Consider the following 22755-nt stretch of genomic DNA (forward strand, 5'->3'; position numbering starts at 1 on the left):
TCTGCGCACAAGCTTCAACTCCTTTATCAAGATGGCGTCTTGTGTTAAATGCAGGCTAAACCAACGTTTCAGTTTAAGACCCCATCTTGGCCACTTCGGAGGCTTGTTAGCGCCTAATGTATCCGGGGAGTATCGCCCCCTTGCTGTTTCACTAGCACCAGCAGCTCTCTGGAACCTCCCTCAAGCAGCTGATCTTCATGCGTGAGCCTGGATATAAGTTGTCAGCAGCTTTTCAAACAATTTCAGAACCAAACCTGATTCCCTCCTCCACTGCTGTCTACACATGCACGTTCTCCAGCAGGGATCGCTGGACTGTGGTCAGCAGCAGTTAGGTTTTCCCCACTCCCTAGCCTAGTGACGCAGAGGCCAATAGTAACGCTCTGCAACTGCCCCCCCTGGCTGAGATCAGCTAACACAGCGCAAACGAGGGGTCAAACAAGTATGGCTCGTGACCTAGGCAGCTGGTTCATTTGCTCAGTTTGTAAAAATGACTTTTAACATTTCCTAATCTAATAAATCACTTTCAGGTGCTTAAATGTTTTTTCATCATTGCGTGAGCCCCTCCCCCCCCCCCCCCCCCCCCCACCCCACCAAAAAAAAATTAGACTAAAGCCTGAAAAATACTTTGACATCTCTTATTAGGGGTGATTCTGCAATCCGGCACTCCCGGCGGGAGTAGCGCCTGCAATGAGCGCGTCTTGGAAAATCGCGAGCATGCAGCCTACGATTTCCCAAGATGCACTCCCTGCGAGCACCATTTCCCACTGGGAGCTTTGGATCGCACTTTCTCCCTATTTTTATGAGACGTGGAGTCCGATTTTCCTGCTCCTGACCTGCATGCATTGAATCCCCTGGGTACAGTGAATAGAAGAAAATCGTCTGGGAAGGATCTCATGTCTATAAGAGAACTTTTCCCCGAATTTCCATCCATTTAAATGAGTATACAGAAAATCGGGGTGGGCGTCTTTACGAGAATTCTGATTTTCCTTTACTCAGTGCTATTGAATTTGGATGATCAGCCATGATCTCATTAAATGGCGGAGCGGGCTCGAGGGGCCGAATGGCCTACTCCTGCTCCTGTCTTCTATGGGAGATGGAGGCGGGGCATGGAATGGGGAGGTCAAGACCAGGCAGGGCACGGGGGAGGTGGAGGTTTAAAGGGAACATAGTTGATGTAATCTATCACACGCAATCGATTGCATTGGCTTAGATAAGAAGTTTACAACTTTTTTAAACAAAATTTAACCGGCATCTCAGAAGTTGCTGTCAACAGTGATAGGCCTCGGAGGTCTTTGCCCCCACTCCAGGTGGACGTTATGGTGAAGGCCGGGGAGCACACCAAAATAATAGAAATAACCTGAAAAAAAGAAAGACTTGCATTTATATAGCGCCTTTCACGACCACCAGACATCCCAAAGTACTTTACAGCCAATGAAACACTTTTTTTGGGAGTGTAGTCACTGTTGTAATGTAGGAAACATGGCAGCCAAATTGCACACAGCAAGCTCCCACAAACAGCAATGTGATCATGACCAGATAATCTGTTTAGTTATGTTGGCTGAGAGATAAATATTGGCCAGGACACCAGGGATAACTCCCCTGCTCTTCATCGAAATAGTACCATGGGATCTTTTACATCCACCTGAGAGAGCAGACGGGGGCCTCAGTTTAACGTCTCATCCGAAAGACGGCACCTCCGACAGTGCAGCACTCCCTCAGCACTGCACTGGGAGCGTCAGCCTAGATTTTGCGCTCAAGTCTCTGGAGTGGGACTTGAACCCACAACTGGCTGACTCAGAGGCGAGCGTGCTAACCACTGAGCCACAACAAAGCCAGTAAAATCGAGCAGGGTTAGGAGTGGGCAGACCTCCCACTATACCAGAGATGCGTCCTGATACCATGCGAGGGGGAAATCTGGGCCATGCTACTCCTCTGTACCATAATCGAGTGTTTTACTGATATTTTTGCTCCTGCCTGAGTCTTGCCAAAACACCAACCCTGTGGGCTCACTAATCTGGATTCAACCTCGGGACTATTTGGCTTGGCAGTGACAGGATCGGACAAAGTCAACATGGATTTACAAAAGGTAAATCATGCTTGACTAATCTACTGGAATTTTTTGAGGATGTAACTGGTAAAATAGATAAGGGAGAACCAGTGGATGTGGTGTATTTGGACTTTCAGAAGGCTTTTGATAAGGTCCCGCATAAGAGATTAGTGTGTAAATTTAAGGCACATGGGATTGGGGGCAAGGGCAATATAACGTGGATAAATGCGAGATTATCCACTTTAGTGTCAAAAACAGGAAGGCAGATTATTATCTGAATGGCAATAGATTGGGAGAAGGGGAAGTGCAACGAAACCTGGGTGTTCTTGTGCACCAGTCGCTGAAGGTAAGCATGCAGGTGCAGCAGGCGGTTAAGAAGGCAAATGGTATGTTGGCCTTCGTAGCGAGAGGGTTTGAGTACAGGAACAAGGATGTCTTGCTGCAGTTGCACAGGGCCTTGGTGAGACCACACCTTGAGTATTGTGTGCAGTTTTGGTCGCCTTATCTGAGGAAGGATGTTCTTGCCATGGAAGGAGTTCAGCGAAGATTCACCAGGCTGATACCTGGGATGGCAGGAATGACGTATGAGGAGAGATTGGGACGATTGGGCTTGTACTCGCTGGAGTTTAGAAGAATGAGAGGGGATCTTATTGAAACTTATAACATTCTGACAGGACTGGACAGACTAGATGCAGGAAGGATGTTCCTGATGGTTGGGGAGTCCAGAACCAGGGGTCACAGCCTAAGGATAAGGGGTAAGCCATTTAGGACAGAAATGAGGAGGAATTTCTTCACCCAGAGAGTGGTGAACCTGTGGAATTCTCTACCACAGAAGGCAGTAGAGGCCAATTCATTAAATATATTCAAGAAGGAGTTGGATATATTTCTAAAGGCTAAAGGGATCAAGGGGTATGGGGAGAAAGCAGGGACAGGGTACTGAATTTGGATGATCAGCCATGATCGCATTGAATGGCGGAGCAGGCTCGAGGGGCCAAATGGCCTACTCCTGCTCCTATCTTCTATGTTTCTATGTTTGGAAATAAACCATTCTCAGGATTGCATGAGTGAATTAATAGTAGGACAATATCATTCTTTCCCCGGATAGTCACAAGGTAGCAACAGACAATAAAGTTGCAACCAGCTTTACCAGTTTGTTTGTCAGCCAAATGGAGTTTGCTATTTCTTTACAACATCTTGGTCTATTCAATTATTAATCTCTTGATTAATCTCCTTCTGTCTAGATCCTGCCCCTCAGTATCTATAGTGTAAAGTTTGGGTAAGGTAAGTCCGCCTACACAATCCAGTTCAATAAATTAGGGTTTGGTTTGCAGTCAGCAGTGTCATCCTTAACCCAGAGCTATCACTAATACAGGATGCTCACGTAATTGATGGCGGGGAGTCTTTAAGTATTAATATAAATCCGGTTCCTTGGCTATAAGCAGTAGACAGTGCCTGGAGGTAGGAGCCTCTTAGTTCTGCTTTCACGGTTTATCCAGCGACATTTCTTTTAGTCCAATCTGAGCGGAACTGTCACTTCTGAGTGAATTTTATCTTTGGTGTGCTGTGTTTTGTTTGTCCTTGACAGAAACAGAGTCTGATCAGCCGAAAGGAACGGAGCAGGAGTCGGCAGTCCAACACACCATCCGAAGCAGGTAGCAGCAACTCGGAATTCTACACTGTGAACAAGCAGCAGAGCCCAGGGAGCCTGCAAGAGATTGTCACGGGCACAAAGAGCATCTCTGTCATAGCAGCGAGGCGACGTTCACGAGCAAACGTGGCAGACTCTGCATTAGTGCCCAGGAGAGAAAAAGAAAGGAACATTCTGTCCATTCATTCAGTTGAGGAAACAGAGAAGGAGAATCGGGGTCAAGTGGACACAAAGAAAAACACTTTAAGCATTGAAATGAAATCCGTAGTCAACGTTGATAATCTCTCAACTGAGATGGGAGTGAATGCCTTGAGGAACAACCAAGAATTCAGCAGTCCTTCTCCCCCCACCCCACGTGAGTCTTGCACTAAAATGAAAGGATTGAGAAAGGCAGAACAAAGGGAAGATTCAACTGAAAGTAAAGCAAGGAAGAAACGATCCAGATCATTTGAAGTAAACTCCCAGGGGGTAAGACTGGTAGATATCGGAAATACTTATTAAAGTTTTGTCATCATTTGCCTGGAACTCTGTGACCATGTTACATTAAGTGAAACTTCAAAAAAAATCTCCACTCTGGAGAAACTAAATCTCCCCTCGCCCCCCAAAGAAGTGCAAATATGATATTACTTGTATTTATACAACATTTTATCAAAACATTTCATACAATGCATTACATTTTTTAGCAACGTAATTTTACTATGTAGGCAAAGCACAGAAGCTGATCTGCACCAGTAGCGTGCCACACACAGCAATGAGACGAATGAGCGGGCAATCTGTTTTCATTTGGGTGGTACTGGTTGAGGAAGGAATGTTTGCCAGGATGCCAGGAGAACTCGGAATACTGAAGGAAATGAAAAAGGCCATTGGCTCATATATTTAATAGCTCTTTAGGTTTGGACTAGTTCCAATAGATTTGAGGGGAGACTCATGTGGTCCCAATATTTAAGGAGAATAAATTGGACCCTGACAAGTAAAGGCCTGTTCGTTTGATGTCAGTTGTAGGAAAGATGCTGGAATGCATTAAGGGACGTGATTTATGAGCTGGAGAGGTTGGCATTTATCAGAGAATCCCAGTATGGCTTCAGACCTCACTAACCTGATTTGAGTTCTTTGAGGAGTTGACCAAGTTTGTGGATGGAGGTAGTGCAGTAGATGTTATACATTTTGATGCCCAGAAAGCCTTCAATAGGTGCTGTATAGACGGCTATTGGGAAAGATTTCCTCATGTGGGATTGCTGGTTATATATTATGCAGAATAGGAAATTGGTCACAATGCTGTAGATAGTGCGTCATTACAGCTGGGAGTAGAACCGCATGAAGGCCATCTCATGAATGGAGTCCCCCCAAGGCTCTGTACTGGGACTGTTGATCATCATCATTAATAATTTGGATGAGGGCATAAGTGGAGCCATTCACAAGGTCACAGCTGGTACAAAAATATGGACAGGAGTTTGGAATTTGGAACAGTTAAATAGATTACAGGCTGATTTAGATAAGTTAGGGGAATAGGCTGTGTGTGACAGATACCTTCTATGAGTGTAAGTATTGTATTAGCAGAGTGGTCAATAACCAGGGGGCATAGAATTAACGTAATTTGGTAGAAGGATTAGAGGGGAGTTGAGGAGAACTTTTTTCACCTAGAGGGTGGTGGAACTCATTGCCTGAAAGGGTGGTAGAGGCAGAAACCTCATCGCATTTAAAAAGCACTTGGATATGCACTTGAAATGCCGTAACCTACAGGCTGTAGACCAAGAGCTGTGGCTCAGTTGGTAGCACCTTTACCTCTGAGCCAGAAGGTTGTGGGTTTGAGTCCCACTCCAGTGGCTTGAGCTCAAAAATCTAGGCTGACACTCCAGTGTAGTACAGAAGGAGTGCTGCACTGTTGGAGGTGCTGTCTTTTGGATGAGACATTAAAACCGAGGCCCTGTCTGCTCCCTCAGGTGGACATAAAAGATCCCATGGCACTATTTCGAAGAAGAGCCGGGAGTTATATTTATCCCTCAATCAACATCACTAGAACAGATTATCTGGTCATTATCACATTGCTATTTGTGGGAGCTTGCTGTGTGCAGATTGGCTGCCGCGTTTCCCACATTACAACAGTGATTACACTTCAAAAAGTACTTTATTGGCTGTAAAGTGCTTTGTGACATCCGGTGGTCATGAAAGGCACTATATAAATGCAAGCCTTTCTGGAAAATGGGATTAGGCTGGATAACTCTTTTTTGGCCAGTACAGACATGATGGGCCGAATGGCCTCCTTTTCTGTCATAAATTTCTATGATAAGACATTTGTGTCAGGGAAACTCCAGTTATGTGTATACAATAAAGTTACGATTGGGGCTTGGGGTCATATTTGATGAATCGTTCAAGCAGTGCGATGAGGCCATGGGAAAGCAAATAGAGTTTTAGGTATTGTTACGACAGTACAATATAAAACTAAGAATACTGTACTTAGGTTGTACAAGGCTTTGACACTGTTGCACTGGAGTATTATGTCCAGCTTTGATCCTCATGCATGGCAGAGGATAGCCAGGTTCTGGAGAATGTGCAGAGGAGGGTGATACCCGGCATTCAGGCCCTTAATTTTCACAACAGACTAAATGAGTTGGAATTATTTTCATTTGAGAAATGAAGGCTTGGAGGAGGATACAAAATGAAGAAAGGATTAGATCCTGTTCAAACAAAAAACTGCAGTTGCTGGAAATCTGAAACATGAACAGAAAATGCTGAAAACACTCAGCTGTGAGCATTTTGTCAGAACTGATTCTGTTCAGTTGGAGAAGCCAGTTGAGATGGATAGGGATGGGAGAACTAGGGGGCATGCATATAAAATGCGTAGGTAAAGAGTTAGGTTAGATGTTAGGAAATACCTCTTCTTCACAGAAAATCATTGCCCTCTGCAGCAGATTACTGAAATGTGTAGTGAGCGTTTCTTGCCTGCGGCCCATCAAAAGGAAACTAGGGAAGTTTCCTTACAGGGTAGGAGAGGAACTTCCCAGAGTTTTTCCTATTACCCTTAGGTTTTTCTCTGATTTCTTGCCTCCCCCAGGTGATTGTGTGACTAAGAGGCACGGGTTGATAGTGTGTATAGCTGAACCATGTCTAGCCGGAATGGGCTTGATGTTCTTTTCCCAGCTTTAATCTTGTACATGCACATGTTAGTAACTCCCTACTCTTCTTTGAATGGTATCATGGAATATTTAACACTCAACCAAAATGACAGATGGACCCTCGATTCAAATTTCATCTGAAGGACAACAGATCCACCATTCCTTCAATACCGCACTGAAGTGTTAGGTCATGTGCTCGCATCTTGGTGTGAGACTTGAAACCCATGGCCTTCTGACCCTGAGGCAAGAGAGTAACCAACTGAGCCAAATTGATGAGGTCCAACGCTGATTACAATCAGTACCAACTTAAGAAATCCTTTCTTTAAGTGTAATGAGATGATGATTTCCCCTGGATTTTGGCTCATTCATTGTCTGGAGTCTGTACACCACAAACTATTGTTGTATAAAAACAAATTATGTGACTTAGAAGAGCTCCATGTTGAAACTTAATGAATAAGTTGTGGATGCTGGTGGACTTGGGGGCAAAATTGGGCATGGGCGGGGTGTAAAACAGGCAGAATCGCATTTGCTGCCCGACATGAATCAGTCATTCATGAAAGAAAGACTTATGAAATAATACTGAGCGGCCTGCGGGTGGCGCTGACCAGGGAGAGTATAAATACTCGGGCACGGGCCCAGCTTGCGCAGGACATTCTTAACAGGAACTAGTGAAGGACACAACTAGACCTCCATGTTGTAAAACAGTTGATTAAAGCTTTGTTTAACACTTAGATCAAGTGCCTAGTAGTTTTCTTACATCACTGCCCCATTATACGATACGCCTGATAGTCAGTTCTATTTAAGTCAGTGAAACTAAAAATTGGGCGGAGTGTATAACAGGCGATCAATATGATACCTCTTGTTTTGCATCTCCAATTGCATGCCCATGTCCAACTTCACCCCCGTGGTCCTCATTCTCATAGTTCCAGTGTTTTTTCTTTAATGCATGTCCTTATAGTCAGTATATCATTTGCATCTAAAAAAATCTGTTTCTTTTCTTCAGCAGCTTCCTAAGCTCAGACCAAACCCTTCACGGCCTCACAATCTCAAGAGTATTTCTGACCACAGGTTTTCTGTTGCTCCACGCCTTTTCCAGAATTCCAATCTCAATCTGCAGCCAAAGGTTGTGCCAGCAACGATTGCCAATCTTTCAAATGCTCACGTGCCTGCTGCAACAAAGATTAAATTCCCACTCAGCTATCATTCAGGTAATCGTCATTTTCTTTAATTCGATCTCTCATCCGTCACCTACCCACCTCCATTTTAAGATGGGCACTGCCATTCTCCTCCCCTTTCTTAAATTCCACTCAGTTTAGCAGATCAGGAAGCCAAGGGACTCAAATCAGAGATCTCAGGATTATAAAACGTGGATTAAAAGTGCAACGGTTCTAGGTTTAGCTTTAAATCATTTTCTGATTATCATTCTAAATATTGTTTAAAAAAAAATTCTTGAATGTTAAAATATTTTGACAAGTTTAAAAAAAAAAAAAATCCTGGCTCCTCAGTGAGTAGGTAACCTGGTCCCATATTTAATCTCTAATATGTGTTAAATTAGCTAATCTAAACCTCAGCACCCTTGGCTTGAGGTGTAAAATTGGCTAGGGTTGTCCAACCAGAGACACCTGCTAGAAATGCGCATGTGACCATGTTCACCAAGGACATAGAAACATAGAAGATAGGAGCAGGAGTAGGCCATTCGGCCCCTTGAGCCTGCTCCGCCATTCAGTAAGATCATGGCTGATCATCCAAATTCAGCACCCTGTTCCTGCCATCTCTCCATATCCCTTGATCCCTTTAGCCTTAAGAAATATATCCAACTCCTTCTTGAATATATTTAATGAATTGGCCTCTACTGCCTTCTTTGGCAGAGAATTCCACAGGTTCACCACTCTCTGGGTGAAGAAATTCCTCCTCATCTCTGTCCTAAATGGCTGACCCCTTATCCTTAGACTGTGACCCCTGGTTCTGGACTCCCCGACCATCGGGAACATCCTTCCAGCATCTAGTCTGTCTAGTCCTACAGAGAATCTAGCTCAGCTGTGATGTTTTTTATAAGGTGACGAGCCTGCCGACACTCGCTGTCTAGGCTTGCACCAGGTGCAGGAAGGTGCATGTGGAACTGTGCCTCAGGAGAGGAGAGAAAAAAGGCATGAAAAATAATTATTTTTCTTTTGGGTACTCTCCTTCCCTGTGCACCTTTGCATCCAGCGCCCATTTCCCAGCCTCTGTGTGCAGAACTTGTGTTGCGAGGGGGCCCCAATAGATCCAATGCAGAGAACTGAACTGCCAGCTAAAGATCTGAGAGTTGCAAGCCCAACCTTGACGGACATTCATGCTTTCCCTGCTTATTGCATACATTTTCCTCATTCTTCACTATGGCTGCAGCGCTCTTCATCTCGGGAAGAACCAAACCTGTAGCAGACATGTCCTCCCAACAAAAGGCTGACCACAAATGAGAGCAGCAGCGGCCACGAAGTCAGCAGACTTTGCCCCCCCTCCCACCTGAGGAGCAGGCATAGTCCCTGTAGGGAGCCATGAGGAATCTAAAGTAGAGGGACTGCTGCCATGCTCTCTCTACAAAGCAACGGATTAAATAAAGAAAATACAGATGTTAATATAGATAACTTTCTACTGTATTAAGTTGAAGACAGTCTACTAATGAGCTTTGCTGATTCACAGGTGAGAGCCAGTTACAGAAGATAGAAGTGGGTAATACCACGCCAAGTACCATTCACCAGAGAAACGCAGAGGGGAACAAGGGGCTGATCTTGCACAAGCGAGTCAGAGGTCAGATATTCATGTTTCTAAACAATAACAGGTGTAGAATATCCAAAGCGCAGAGCTACTTGCTCTCACTGAACTGTGGTTTATTGAAGTGAAGCCTGTTTTTTAGTACTCACTATCCATTGTGAATGAAGCAATTTATATTACGGAGTGAGTATTGACACCACTGTGTCAGCCAATGAGTTGGAGGTGGGGCGGGACTTAAGGCGTGGCTTACAGCATAGAGTCTGTTTTACAGAAAACAGTGTCTATTTAAACAGACTCGCTACAAACTACAGCAAACCGAACACATGGCCGAAACTACAGCAGTCTCCCAATAAAAGCAGGATTATTTCTCCAACAAAGTACAGTGAGTGGAGGATAGTTACATGATACAAATTATGCACGTAAAATTAATCCCAATCACTTATAGCAGTGCGGTCTCCAGACGTGATTTGAGGGAGGAATTACCCAATCATCTCCATTCTGGTCGTACCTTGTGGTGTCGCGATGTAGCCTTTATATTAAGGCACACCGGTCCAAACCCAGACCTTCCATACAGCAGACAGCTTCATGTACATCAGTCCCTGTCACACATCAGTCTGGCAGTTACCACTGGTGAATTCTTCTCCTCATCAAGAGGGATTCTGCTGGAAAGGGAACACTTCCCCTATTTTAGGTTAGCATTCCCAAGCTAGTTGTATGGAATTCAGTTGCAGAGTGAAGCTCTCCATACTCTGCCATAACAAAATGCTTGAGTGGCAACTTCTGACGAGCACCTTCTGCAACACAGTGTGGCACTTCCTTTTCCTTACTGTAATGCCATCCTCATGGCCTTACTGAAATTGCCAGTTTAGTACCAATTAGTACCAAATTAGTTGAAGTTTCCTAGGTCCACGCTACCAGGAATTGGGTTGAGGCTGCCCAAACCCATTTCGGATAAGACTCTTCGACCAGGAATTTCCTTGGAGCAGCTCCCACTCCACCACTGTAACTTTGCCAGAAACGCAGCAGAAGTCACATTTACGCAAATTTCAAGGTTGGGCTTTCAACTCCAGCAGAGCAGGAGCAGCTTGGAGGAAATTCCTGGCCTTAATCAACAGAGACTTTCATCCTATAGGTGCATAATGAATTCCAACCTTGGTTGCAGAAGTGAAAGGGCAGTGTCCTCATCCATTCATCCCCCAGTCCCACTAAATTTATTAGCATTGTACAACAAACTCAAGGGACAGAAAGACATGAACGTTACTGCATCATGGTAGACAAATATACTGATATAGATTCTCCTGGTTCCATGGTTGCAACAATTTATCTAAGACCATCTTTAGAATCACATCTGACATTTGGACAATTAGAGGGGAATTTTAACCCTCAAAATGGGTGGGTTTTGGGTTGGGTGGGATGTGAAAATTTTTTAAATCTCAAACCCAAATCCAACCTGCCTCAAACCAGTCCACTTTCGGTTTTAACAGAGGTGGGACGGAGTGGGGTTGGGGGTAGGGGAGGCGGGCAGCCAACCCACTCTCAGGAGCGGGTTGGTCATGTAATTGTTATAATGAGGCTGCGTGCCTCAGATTTTACCTGTCTTCCAGGTTTAACCCTGGCCAGCTGGGTTTCCCGGACCTCTGGAAACCTGACTGCTAAAGGAAGAGGTAAGTGCCTTTCCAGCACTACTTGTGGGCCACGAGAAGCAGGAGTGTTTCCTCTTGGCCCCCCCAAGCTAACCTGGTTCTCTCCCCCCACAGGATCGGACCCCCCCCCGCACCAGGATTGCCAACCCCCCCCCCCCTTCAGAATCGCCGCCCCTCAAGGATTTGGAACCCTCCCCCACACGATCACTACGGTAGCAGGCTCCCTACCTGTTCCTGGACTGCGGCCTCCTCTGGAGTGTGCCCTGCTCCAACAGGGAGCTAAGCCTGTCAATCAAGCTAGCTTCCGGGTGGGGAACCTGCTGGAAAAGAAAGACGCACGCTGTGGAGTTAAAACTGCACAGCGTGCAACTCCTTCCCATTCCCCCTCCCCCTCCCCCAGGCCCGCTCGTAAAATCCGCCCCAGTCAAGATCGGGGCCTTAGACTTTAGCCAAAATCCAGATACTGTGAGCCTCTGGAGGAATATGATTTTGCTTAAAAATAGTTTTAACTGGGAACTCAGTGAGGCCGTGATCTTTCACTTCTCAATTCCAATGCAGGAAAGATGATGGGAATAAATGGATTCTTTGATGCCCTGCTCGCCCTGTTGCAACTGTTTTGATTGATGTCAGCCACATTGTCAAAGGACACAAGTACGCAATGTAAAATTGGCCACAATTTGGTACTAATGGTACAGTCTCACTCGAGAGACAATAGAAAAGCTTATGATGTGGGAAATGGATACGCAGTTGGAAACGCCTCTGAAATGAAGATTTACTGCTAGTGCCCCAATTCTGAACATACCTGTAAAATTCAAACATACAGATACCTACTGAGCTGGTCTTACATCATGTAGGTGCATTCTGCTCGGCTTCCAGCAATGTACTTCAGGGATTAGGCTGTCCTTTTTTTTTTTAACTCTGGCTTATTTATCTTTCCCAAATGTTTCAATGCGTTGTTGAACACCTGTACCACTGGAGACAGGATTCAATGCTGTGATCATGACTCTGATTGCCTAGGTAACTGAAATTATGCACAATGGTGGGGGTAAGACTATCTTCAACAGACTCTGACGAAGGGTCCTCGACCCGAAACATTGACTCTGTTTCTCTCTCCTCGATGCTGCCTGACCTGCTGAGTGTTTCCAGCATTTTCTGTTGTTATTTCTACTTCAACAGACTCAACCGGTAGAGTTCCATAGAATGTACAGCACAGAAACAGGCCATTCAGCCCAACGGGTCTATGCCAGTATTTATGCTCCACACGAGCCTCCTCCCACCCTACTTCATCTCACCCTATCAGCATATCCTTCTATTCATAGAGATAGGAACAGGAGTAGGCCATTCGGCCCTTCGAGCCTGCTCCGCCATTCAATGAGATCATGGCTGATCTTCCTTTCTCCCTCATGTATTTATCTAGCTTCCCCTTAAATGCATCTAGGCCATTCACCTCAACTACTCCTTGTGGTAGCAAGTTCCACACTCTCTGGGTAAAAAAGTTTCTCTTTAATAAATTCAATAAGGAATTCGTGACTATCTTATATTTATGACCCCTAGTTTTGGACTCCTCCACAAGTGGAAACATCTTCTCTACCTCTACTCTATCAAACCCCTTCATAATTTTAAAGACCTCTGTTAAGTCACCCGTCAACCTTCTCTTTTTTTGGGTAAAGAGCCCCAGCCTGTTCAGTCCTTTAGCAGCAATACAAACAGGGACAATGGGGTGGCAGCTCATAGACGCTCCCACCTGCCGGCTAGCTGCTACTTATCACCAGACTTGTCCGACTGTTCCCCTCCTACTCTTTAGTTTTAAATTGAATGCTCTTTCAATCACCACAGAATGATATAAACATCGGTAACTACATGAGGCAACCTCAAAGACCCACCTCACTGTTGGGGAAGTCTCTGGCTGTGCTATCTATCGGCATCTACCAAGCCTGACCCTGCAGCTTGGTGCAGACACTTAAGGGGCGATTTTAACCCTGCCTGCCCATGGAAACTGGGCGGGCAGGCAGTTAAACTCGGCCGGAAGAGAGTTGTCCGCTGACGTCCCGCTAACCTTTCGGCAGTCTTCAATTTTGACCTGCTCTTCTAAGCCAACGCCCACCTGAAAACATGTTTAAATAGGCAGATCATGCTCCGAAGATGTCGTCGGCGTTGTGGCTTTCCCGCCAGGTGAAACTAGCAGGAAGAGGAGCCGGTGCCAGATAAAGCCCAAAGAAGTACGTTTTTTCAACTTCTTTTTCTTTCCTCTGGGCCCCACAGGAAAAGTTTAGGTCTCGTGTGCCCGAGCTCCTCCTTCCCAATCGCGAGACCCTCCCGAAACCCCTTCCCTTGATTTAGCTGAGTGCCAGGGACTGTTCCTTTAGTCCTGGCCAGTGACCACCGGACATGCCACTCCCACTGGCCGGTCAGCTGCTGCTTACCACCGGGATCGGGCGGGCAACTGTGCGAGGGCATGCAGACAAGGCCCAGGAGTTAAAATTGCTCAGGCCTCACATTGCTAAGGTCGGGGCGGGGGGCGGGGGACGGCGGGGTTCAACGCTCACCTCTACTGCTGCCCGCCCGGTTCCTGTTCCAGATTAAAATTGGGCCTTTAAACTTTGTTCCCTGGCAGGGTCTTGCCTCTCCTTGAGACGCGAAAAATCCATGAGAAATCATTTCTTGAATCTATCACCTGCATTGCGGCCATCAAGCCTGTGTGTCAGTTGTCTTTATCATTGGTTTTCCTTCCCCGGTGGTGAGGTAGCCACCATCAGTGTCTTCTGACTACTGTAAAGCTGAAATCAGCAACTCGGGTATATGAGGGATTATAAATGTGGCTTGGCATCACATGTTGGCGCTCTGGTCAGGCTGCATTGCCATTTTGAAGATTATCATTAATATTCATTAAGATCTCCACGTGCCAAGATGTACCAGAATACATGGATATTTAGCCACTTGGTATCTCGGCGACGAGATGACTTGAATGGCTCACTCTTGGTACAGTATTATCACTTGGTTAAATATGTGTGGCGGCCATCAGATTCGCTGATGTTAGCGGGCATACCAAGGAAAATACATTTTATTCCTCAGTTTAATTCAGTTTTGGTTGCTGACTCTTTAATTAGGCTGAATTATGAGTTTCAATTTGGCCTTTTATATATGCCATCTATAGAAGTTTGTCAGGATTTTCTCATAAATATTGATCCAGCCATATGTATTCAAGCTGCCTCCCACATGAAGGAGTGCTGCAATTTCCTTCCTATAGTTAATGAGATCCTAGTGAAACACAGGCACAGAATAACCTTTCTAGCAGCTGACAGCCATGAATCTTTTATGACCCCAAAAAGTTAGATTAATGTTTAGATTTAACAGCAGATTTAAATGTGAAATATTGATCAGATTAAACATAAAGCAAAGGAACCAGTGCAGAAAATGAAAGACCACGAAATGGCTGGAGTGTTATTGATGAGCCTTGGCTGTTACCATGTTCATTTTTATTACCTGAATTCTAGTAAACTTTGGATCAATGTAGCAGAGGGTAACTGTAGGTTAAATGGAAATAAATTATTCAGACTGGGTGACGGTGTCACACCTTCTGAAACAAAATCCAAATTCATGACTTGAATGTTTTAGCTCTCTAAGTTCTGATTTGATTTGTTTATTTTAAGAGTGACTTTGTCTGCTCTGCACACTTGTCATGCTAACGCCAGAAAGATTTTATTTTGCAATGGCTTCGCCAAGGTGGCGCAGCTGCTGCTGTGATGGAACATTGGCTTTCCAGGCAGAACCCAAAACCCGCCGCAAGTGAACATGTTTCTCCTGTTCCCAGATAGGATGCTGGGCACGACCCTTCGGGGTGCGGGGGGGGGGAATTTTCCCAGCCCTGGGGAGGCAGGTATGGAGGCGGGACTGACGTAATAAAGACTCACTACGCACTTGGTTGAACATAAAGCAAGGCTTTAATCGACTTGAAACAAAACATGGAGGTCTAGTTAGTAGTCACTAGCTTCCTGTTTCCAGATTGTCTCTGGCCAAGTTGGGCCCACGCCCGAGTATTTATACTCCTCGGATGGTGCCCTCAGCTGGCCGTCCAGTAGTACTTCCTGAGTTACTTCTTGTAGAAGTTGCAATTTATGACAGGGACTGCCGGGAAAATGGCAGAAACTGGGAGCGGGTACCGAATCCGCTCCCAACCCACCTCCATGCCATCTTCCCAGGAGACGGGTCCCCGACTCGCGCAGGGACCCGTCTCCTTGAGGCGGGAAGGGGATAACAGCCAATTAACTGCCTGTTAACAGGTAGTTAACAGGCACTTTTGAGGCTTATCTCCATTTTACCCCTGCAAGTGCGGGCTCCCCGACGGCTGTGAACCTCGTCAGGGTCAGCGAGGCGAGCAGTGGGTCTGCGGGGGTGAGAGGGATCAAAAAGTCCGCTGTGGAGGTGAGTGATGGGTGCAGGTGTGGAAAGGTAAGTATGAGAGGTGAGTGAAAAGTGTTAGAAAAAGTTCACTTACCTTTGCTTCTTCCTGCAGGCTTCAACCCTTGGGGATCCGGAGGTGCCTCATCTCAACAGCAGAGATGCCAGAATGGCTGCTGCATTCTCAGATGCAGTGGCCATCTGATTTCTGCTGAGGAAATAGGTTTTGGTGAGCCTTCAGTAGAAGGACTCACCATAGAACAGAGATTGTCAGTGTTTGACAGCTTCTCTAAGCTGTCAAATGCTGACAATTCATCTGTCAAAAATTTTTTGACAGATGAAACGTCATACAGTGACGTCCTCTGTCACTGGCTTTCCCTTAATTGGCCTTAGTAAGCCCGCAGGACAGGCTTAACAAGGTCAATCAGGGGAAATAGCATGGGTTGGCCGGATGTCGTTGGGGGCGGGACTGAAACCCGACAACCAGCAGTCCCGCCTCAACGCGCTCCCATTGACAAAATCCAGCCCTTCGTAAAAGCACAGTGGTCTGTGTGTGGGTGAGAGAAAAGAATCAGGACCAGTTCTACTTTCTAGGTGCTGTCTGTTCATAGAGTGGCACCAATGTGAAGAAGTCCACCGCCCACCTTGTTATGTATTGGGTGTTCTCCTCCCACCTGCGGTGGCACTGTCACAGCAGATAAATGGTTGGGGTTGTTCTCTTGGTTAAGTTTAGTTCTCTTTGTTCGGTACTCTCTCCAGAACCTTCTTTTTGAATAAAGCACTTCATGTTTGAATCTCTGAGTTCTGAGTTCTAATTGTGTCTAGGTAGAAAGGTACAGACACAATAAAGTGGCGACGAGGATCGGCTGAATCTGCGTTGTGGGAACGTTCTTGTTTTCGACTACAAAACACTTGGAACAGAGATTGCAGCATTACAGTAACGTTACGGGTGCAGTGAGTAACAGAAATTAAAATTTGAAACGTGAGATGGCTACTATATTCGGAAACATCGGTGATTTTGATGAAAATGTTGAGCAATGGAGCGCTTATACGGAACGTTTTGACTATTTTGTTTTGGCGAATGCGGTGGCAAGCGATAAGCTCGTGCCTACCTTTTTGAGTATACTGGGAGCAAAGACATTCAATTTACTTCGCAGCCTTGTACAGCCAGATAAGCCAGGAACTAAAACATATAAACAACTAGTGGAAATTCTTGGAGCACATTTTTCACCAAAACCTCTGGTTATTGCTGAGAGATTTAGATTTCACAAACGGAATCAAGAGGAGGGGGAATCAGTGACGATGTTTTTGCTGCGTTAAAAAGGTTGTCAGAACACTGCGAGTTCAAGGAGGTGCTGAATGACACCATTAGAGACAGACTTGTGTGTGGTCTGCTAAGTGCAGCCACACAGAAGCACCTTCTTACTGAGGACAACCTTACTCTTGAAAAGGCCATTGAAGTTAGTGTCTCCATGGAGATGGCGGAAAAGGAGGCTCACCAGTTTAGTTCAACAGGGAGAGTTCACAAGGTGTCATCTGAGCCTAAAGGTGCGCGGAACGGCACATGTTACCGTTGTGGGAAAACGGGCCATCACACTAATGACTGCTGGTGTACGGAGCTGGAATGCCGAAATTGTGGCAAAAAAGGTCACATTGAACGTGCCTGTAGAGGTAAAAAAAGAACAGACAGTGCTGGGAAGCATGAATGCAAAATGTCTGTATTTGGACAAGAGAAGAAAAAAGAGTGTTCATTCAGTGTAGTATGATGGAACAAGCAAAACAGAGGGGAGCGACACCTCTGAGGAGGAAGAGGTGCACATACTGACGGTTGCAGGTGGTTCAAATGGCTACTGGGTGTCACCACTGGTGGAGGGACAATCAATGCGGATGGAGGTGGACACAGGCGCGGCTGTGTCCCTTGTTTCAGACACTGTCTACAACAAAATGCTAAAGCATCTTACCCTTCAGCCAACAAACATTGTGCTAAAGACGTATACCGGCGAATCTGTGGCCGTGAGAGGCGCCATTGAGGTGACAGTTAAATTGAATGGACAGACTGCAAAACTGCCACTATATGTGGTAAAGGGAAATTACCCATCTCTACTGGGATGTGCGTGGCTGGAGAAAATCACGCTGGACTGGCCTGCAGTCCGCATGATGTCAAAAGGGGAGTCAGGTCTGACTGCAGTTTTAAACAAACATGCAGAACTCTTCAATGGTGAACTTGGGAGCATGAAAAAGATCAGCGTGAGACTGGACATTAAACCTGACAGCAAGCCAAAGTTTCACAAAGCCCGACCTGTACCCTATGCAATTAGGCCAAAAGTTGAGGCTAACTTGGAGGCCTTAGTCGAGAATGGAGTCCTGGAGCCTGTGAGCATGAGCAAATGGGCCACACCCATTGTTCCTGTCCTGAAAAAGGATGGATCCGTTCGAATCTGCGAGGATTTCAAAGTGACTATTAACCCGGTGCTGTCTGCGGAACAGTACCCTCTTCCCCTCATTGGTGATCTTTTTACGGGCCTGGCCGGAGGGCAAAAGTTCAGCAAAATAGACTTATGCCAGAAATAACAACAGAAAATGCTGGAAAAACTCAGCAGGCCAGGCAACATCGGTGGAGAGAAATTAGAGTGACGTTTCGGGTCGAACCCTTTTTCAAACTGGAAAGGAAATAAAATAGATCGAAGGCAAGGCTGCGATAGAACAAAAGAGACATTAAGAGGTATTCAAAACCAGACGAGATGGTAATAGGACAAGTGGAGACAAAAGACGGCAAGATTAGGTGTGAAGTGTACTAGCAAAAAAAAAAGGAAAGGGGGGCAAGGGAAGATCCAAAACAAAGCATAACCTCGGCCATTATTACATTTTTACTTATATTTTTTTCCACCCCTTTGTTTTGGATCTTCCCTTGCCCCCCTTTCCTTTTTTTTTTTCTCTCTCCCACAGGGCAGTGTCTCTCTTGCTAGTACACTTCACACCTAATCTTGCCGTCTTTTGTCTCCACTTGTCCTATTACCATCTCGTCTGGTTTTGAATACCTCTTAATGTCTCTTTTGTTCTATCGCAGCCTTGCCTTCGATCTATTTTATTTCCTTTCCAGTTTGAAAAAGGGTTCGACCCGAAACGTCACTCTAATTTCTCTCCACCGATGTTGCCTGGCCTGCTGAGTTTTTCCAGCATTTTCTGTTGTTATTTTGGATTTCCAACATCTGCAGTATTTTGCTATTAGACTTATGCCAGGCTTATCTACAAATGTATGTCGATGACAAATCAAAGGAGCTGCTGACAATTGTGACACTCAAGGGGCTATACAGGTACTGCCGCCTTCCGTTTGGAACTACGTCGGCCCCTGCTCTATTCCAAAGGGCAATGGATCAGATCTTGAGTGGACTGCCAGGAGTCCAGTGCTACCTGGATGACATCCTTGTCACTGGGACAAATGAGGAGGATCATCTTCTGAACTTGGATGCGACACTACAGCGACTGAAAGAGTAAGAACTCAGAGTTTGTAAGGACAAATGTGAATTCTTTCAGTCTTCAGTTGAGTACCTGGGGCATGTGATTGACGCTACTGGCCTGCATAAGGCGCTGTCAAAGGTCAAGGCGATCGTGGAGGCCCCAGCACCCCAGAATGTGAGCCAGTTACGTTCATTTCTGGGGCTACTTAACTACTATGGGAAGTTTATTCCAGACTTAGCAACATTGCTGAAGCCGTTACATCAGTTGCTATGTCAAGGCAAAACATGGAAATGGACTGAACTGTGCAACGAAGCTTTCGCCCAAGCAAAGAAAGCATTGCTGAAGTCGGAGGTCCTGACACACTTCGACCCAAAGCTACCCGTGCAGCTAGCATGTGATGCATCACCATATGGTGTGGGAGCAGTCATATCCCACATCATGCCTTCTGGGGAAGAGAAACCTATTGCCTTCGCATCACACACCTTGAACAAGGCTGAGAGTAACTATGCGCAGATTGAGCGCGAGGCCTTGGGAATCATTTTTGGAATTCGAAAATTTCATCAGTACCTGTTTGGGAGAAGGTTCACACTCCTGACGGATCACCGTCCATTGACTTCAATCTTCGGGCCCCACACCGGAATTCCGTCTCTTGCTGCAAGCAGGATGCAAAGGTGGGCTTTACTGTTGTCAGGACACACATACGACATCAAATATCGCAAATCAGACTTGCACGGCAATGCAGACGGCCTCTCGAGGCTGCCCTTGCCTGTTACTCCCCCAGAGCCTCATCAGATAGACATCTTCTACTTTAGACAAGTGGAGGGAGCACCTGTCACTGCAGTTCAGGTGCGAAGGTACACCCGCAACGATCCAGTCCTGTCTGAGGTAATGGACGATGTCATTCGAGGGAGAACTACAGGAGATTCTCCTTGTTTGAAACCTTACGTTTCAAAAAGAAATGAGCTCTCCATCCAGGCAGGTTGTCTTCTTTGGGGACGCCGTGTCATCATTCCGCCACCTCTGAGGGAACCTATACTGCAACAACTTCATACAGGCCACAGTGGGATGGTTCGGATGAAGGAAATGGCAAGAAGCTACTTCTGGTGGCCAGGTCTCGATGGAAATATTGAGGAGAAAGCCAAAACATGTTCCCCATGTCAAAGGGTCCAGAGTGTTCCACAGCTGGCAACCCTACACCCCTGGGATTGGCCTGAAGAAGTGTGGCAGCGAGTACATGTGGACTTCGCCGGTCCTTTTGAAGAGAAGATGTTTATGGTGGTTGTGGACGCTCATAGCAAGTGGCTGGAGGTCGCTGTGATGAGGTCTACCACAGCAGAGAAAACAATTGAGAAACTTGGTGAGATGTTCAGCCGTTATAGCTCACCGGAACAACTCGTAAGTGACAACGGTCCACAATTTGTATCACAGGAGTTTGCAACCTTCCTGCATGTGAATGGTGTCCAACACATCAGGTCTGCGCCCTATCATCCCTCTACTAACGGCCAGGCAGAAAAGTTTGTGCAAACTTTGAAGCACGCCTTGAAGGCATTGCAAGGTCAGGGCTCAATCCACCAACGTCTGAACAGCTTCCTGTTGTCCTACAGGAACGAGCCGCATGCCACAACCAAAACTTACCCCGCTTCGCTCATGATGAAGAGGCAGTTGCGGACAAGTCTTGACTTACTCAAACCTCCAAGGGCAGAGCAGGTTGTCCATCGTCAACAACAAGCTCAAATTGAAAAGAGAGAGAAAAGAGCCAAGGAGAGACGGTTTTATCCTGGAGAGCACGTCCTAGCTCGAAACTACAACACTGGACCGAAATGGGTTCCTGCTTCAGTGATCGCGCAGACGGGCCCTGTGTCTTACACGGTTGAGACTGCTGAGGACGTCGTCTGGAGAAGACACACAGATCAACTGTTGCTAGGAGCAGAGACAGCCACAGAGGCTCCAACGGCTGGTTGGCCTGAACTGTTTCCGGATGATACTGCAAACCAGCATCCTTTGCCACAGTGCTCTTCTCCAACACAGGAAGTCAAAGAGACTGTTCCACCTGTGCAAACTCCTGAATTTCGACTGACAGAGGCACCTTCTCTATCTAGGCCTGTGTCAATGCCTACTGCTGTGGAAGCCAGCGATGACTGCCGGTATCCTGTCAGAGAGCAGCGGCCTCCAAGACGCTTGGATCTGTAGGCTTAGTGACTTACCCACAAGACTGGGGCAGAATAAACCCCAGGGTAAAGTCAGGGTTTGAGGCAGTCTACCTCTACCCTAGGTTAGTTGAGTGCATTGAAAGTAACTTACCTGTTGAGGAATAATGTGGACTTTTCATTTAAGAGGGGAGGAATGTGTTATGTATTGTGTGTTCTCCTCCCACCTGCGGTGGCGCTGTCACAGCAGATAAATGGTTGGGGTTGTTCTCTTGGTTAAGTTTAGTTCTCTTTGTTCGGTACTCTCTCCAGAACCTTCTTTTTGAATAAAGCACTTCATGTTTGAATCTCTGAGTTCTGAGTTCTAATTGTGTCTAGGTAGAAAGGTACAGACACAACACACCAGCTAAAAGGGGAAATGAGCCACGTGGGTGGTAGGTGCAAATGCAGAGGGAATAAAAGTCCTATTAACTTTTTCAGGGCTTATTCCCTTGGTACGTCCACTCTGTGTTAATATTCCCTTAAAGTTCGATTTTGCGATTTTTGTTTTTATTGGAATTCCATTCATAAAATTACTCAGTTAATAGTTATTAACTTGGCGCATTGATAAGGTCAAATAAATTGTTATTGTAACAAAGTATCTTTTTTTTTCATTTGTTTATGGGATGTGGGCGTCACTGGCAAGGCCAGCATTTATTGCCCATCCCTAGTTGCCCTTGAGAAGGTGGTGGTGAGCTGCCTTGAACCGCTGCAGTCCGTGTGGTGAAGGTACACCCACAGTGCTGTTAGGTAGGGAGTTCCAGGATTTTGACCCAGCGACGATGAAGGATCGACGATATATTTCTAAGGCAGGATGGTGTGTGACTTGGAGGTGGTGGTGTTCCCATGTGCCTGTTACCCTTGTCCTTCTAGGTGGAAGAGGTCAGGGGTTTGGGAGGTGCTGCCGAAGAAGCCTTGGCGAGTTGCTGCAGTGCATCTTGTAGATGGTACACACTGCAGCCACGGTACGCCGGTGATGGAGGGAGTGAATGTTTAAGGTGGTGGATGGGGTGCCAATCAAGCGGGCTGCTTTGTCCTGGATGGTGTCAAACTTCTTGAGTGTTGTTGGAGTTGCACTCATCCAGGCAAGTGGAGAGTATTCCATCACACTCCTTACTTGTGCCTTGTAGATGGTGGAAAGGCTTTGGGGAGTCAGGAGGTGAAACAGTTTAGTTTCTGGTCAATGGTGACTCCCAATGGTGCCTTGCCACCCCCGGAAGACCAGGTGCTCACTCTGTCGACCTCCGACGTAAGGGGCGCTTTACGCAGAGTGAACACACGAAAGGCTACTGGACCGGATAGCATCCCTGGACGGGTACTCAAGGAATGTGCTGATCAGCTGGCTGATGTCTTCACCGCCATCTTCAACCTGTCATTGGCCCAGGCAGTAGTCCCTACATGCTTCAAGACCGCCACCATCATTCCTGCGCCTAAACAAGCGGCTGTGACGTGTCTGAACGACTATCGACCTGTCGCACTCACACCCATCATAATGAAGTGTTTCGAGAGA

General features: G+C 46.2%; 1 protein-coding gene across 4 annotated transcripts in view; it reads left to right on the forward strand.

Moving 5' to 3' along the window:
• Positions 1-22755, forward strand: part of LOC147110430 (kinesin-like protein KIF19) — a 196371-nt gene that overhangs the window by 166796 nt on the left and 6820 nt on the right. The window contains exons 17-19 of one of the 4 annotated variants that reach the window (XM_086000405.1): positions 3633-4163; positions 7812-8016; positions 9488-9595. In XM_086000405.1, coding sequence (XP_085856531.1) covers positions 3633-4163; positions 7812-8016; positions 9488-9595 — 844 coding nt within the window. The remainder of the gene's footprint in view (positions 1-3632; positions 4164-7811; positions 8017-9487; positions 9596-22755) is intronic. The other 3 variants (XM_086000406.1, XM_086000407.1, XM_086000408.1) reach the window with 3 other exon arrangements.

The sequence above is a fragment of the Somniosus microcephalus genome, chromosome 11 (assembly GCF_052327205.1).
Source record: "Somniosus microcephalus isolate GS21.2 chromosome 11, FLI_Smic_1.0, whole genome shotgun sequence".
Taxonomy (NCBI): Eukaryota; Metazoa; Chordata; class Chondrichthyes; order Squaliformes; family Somniosidae; genus Somniosus; species Somniosus microcephalus.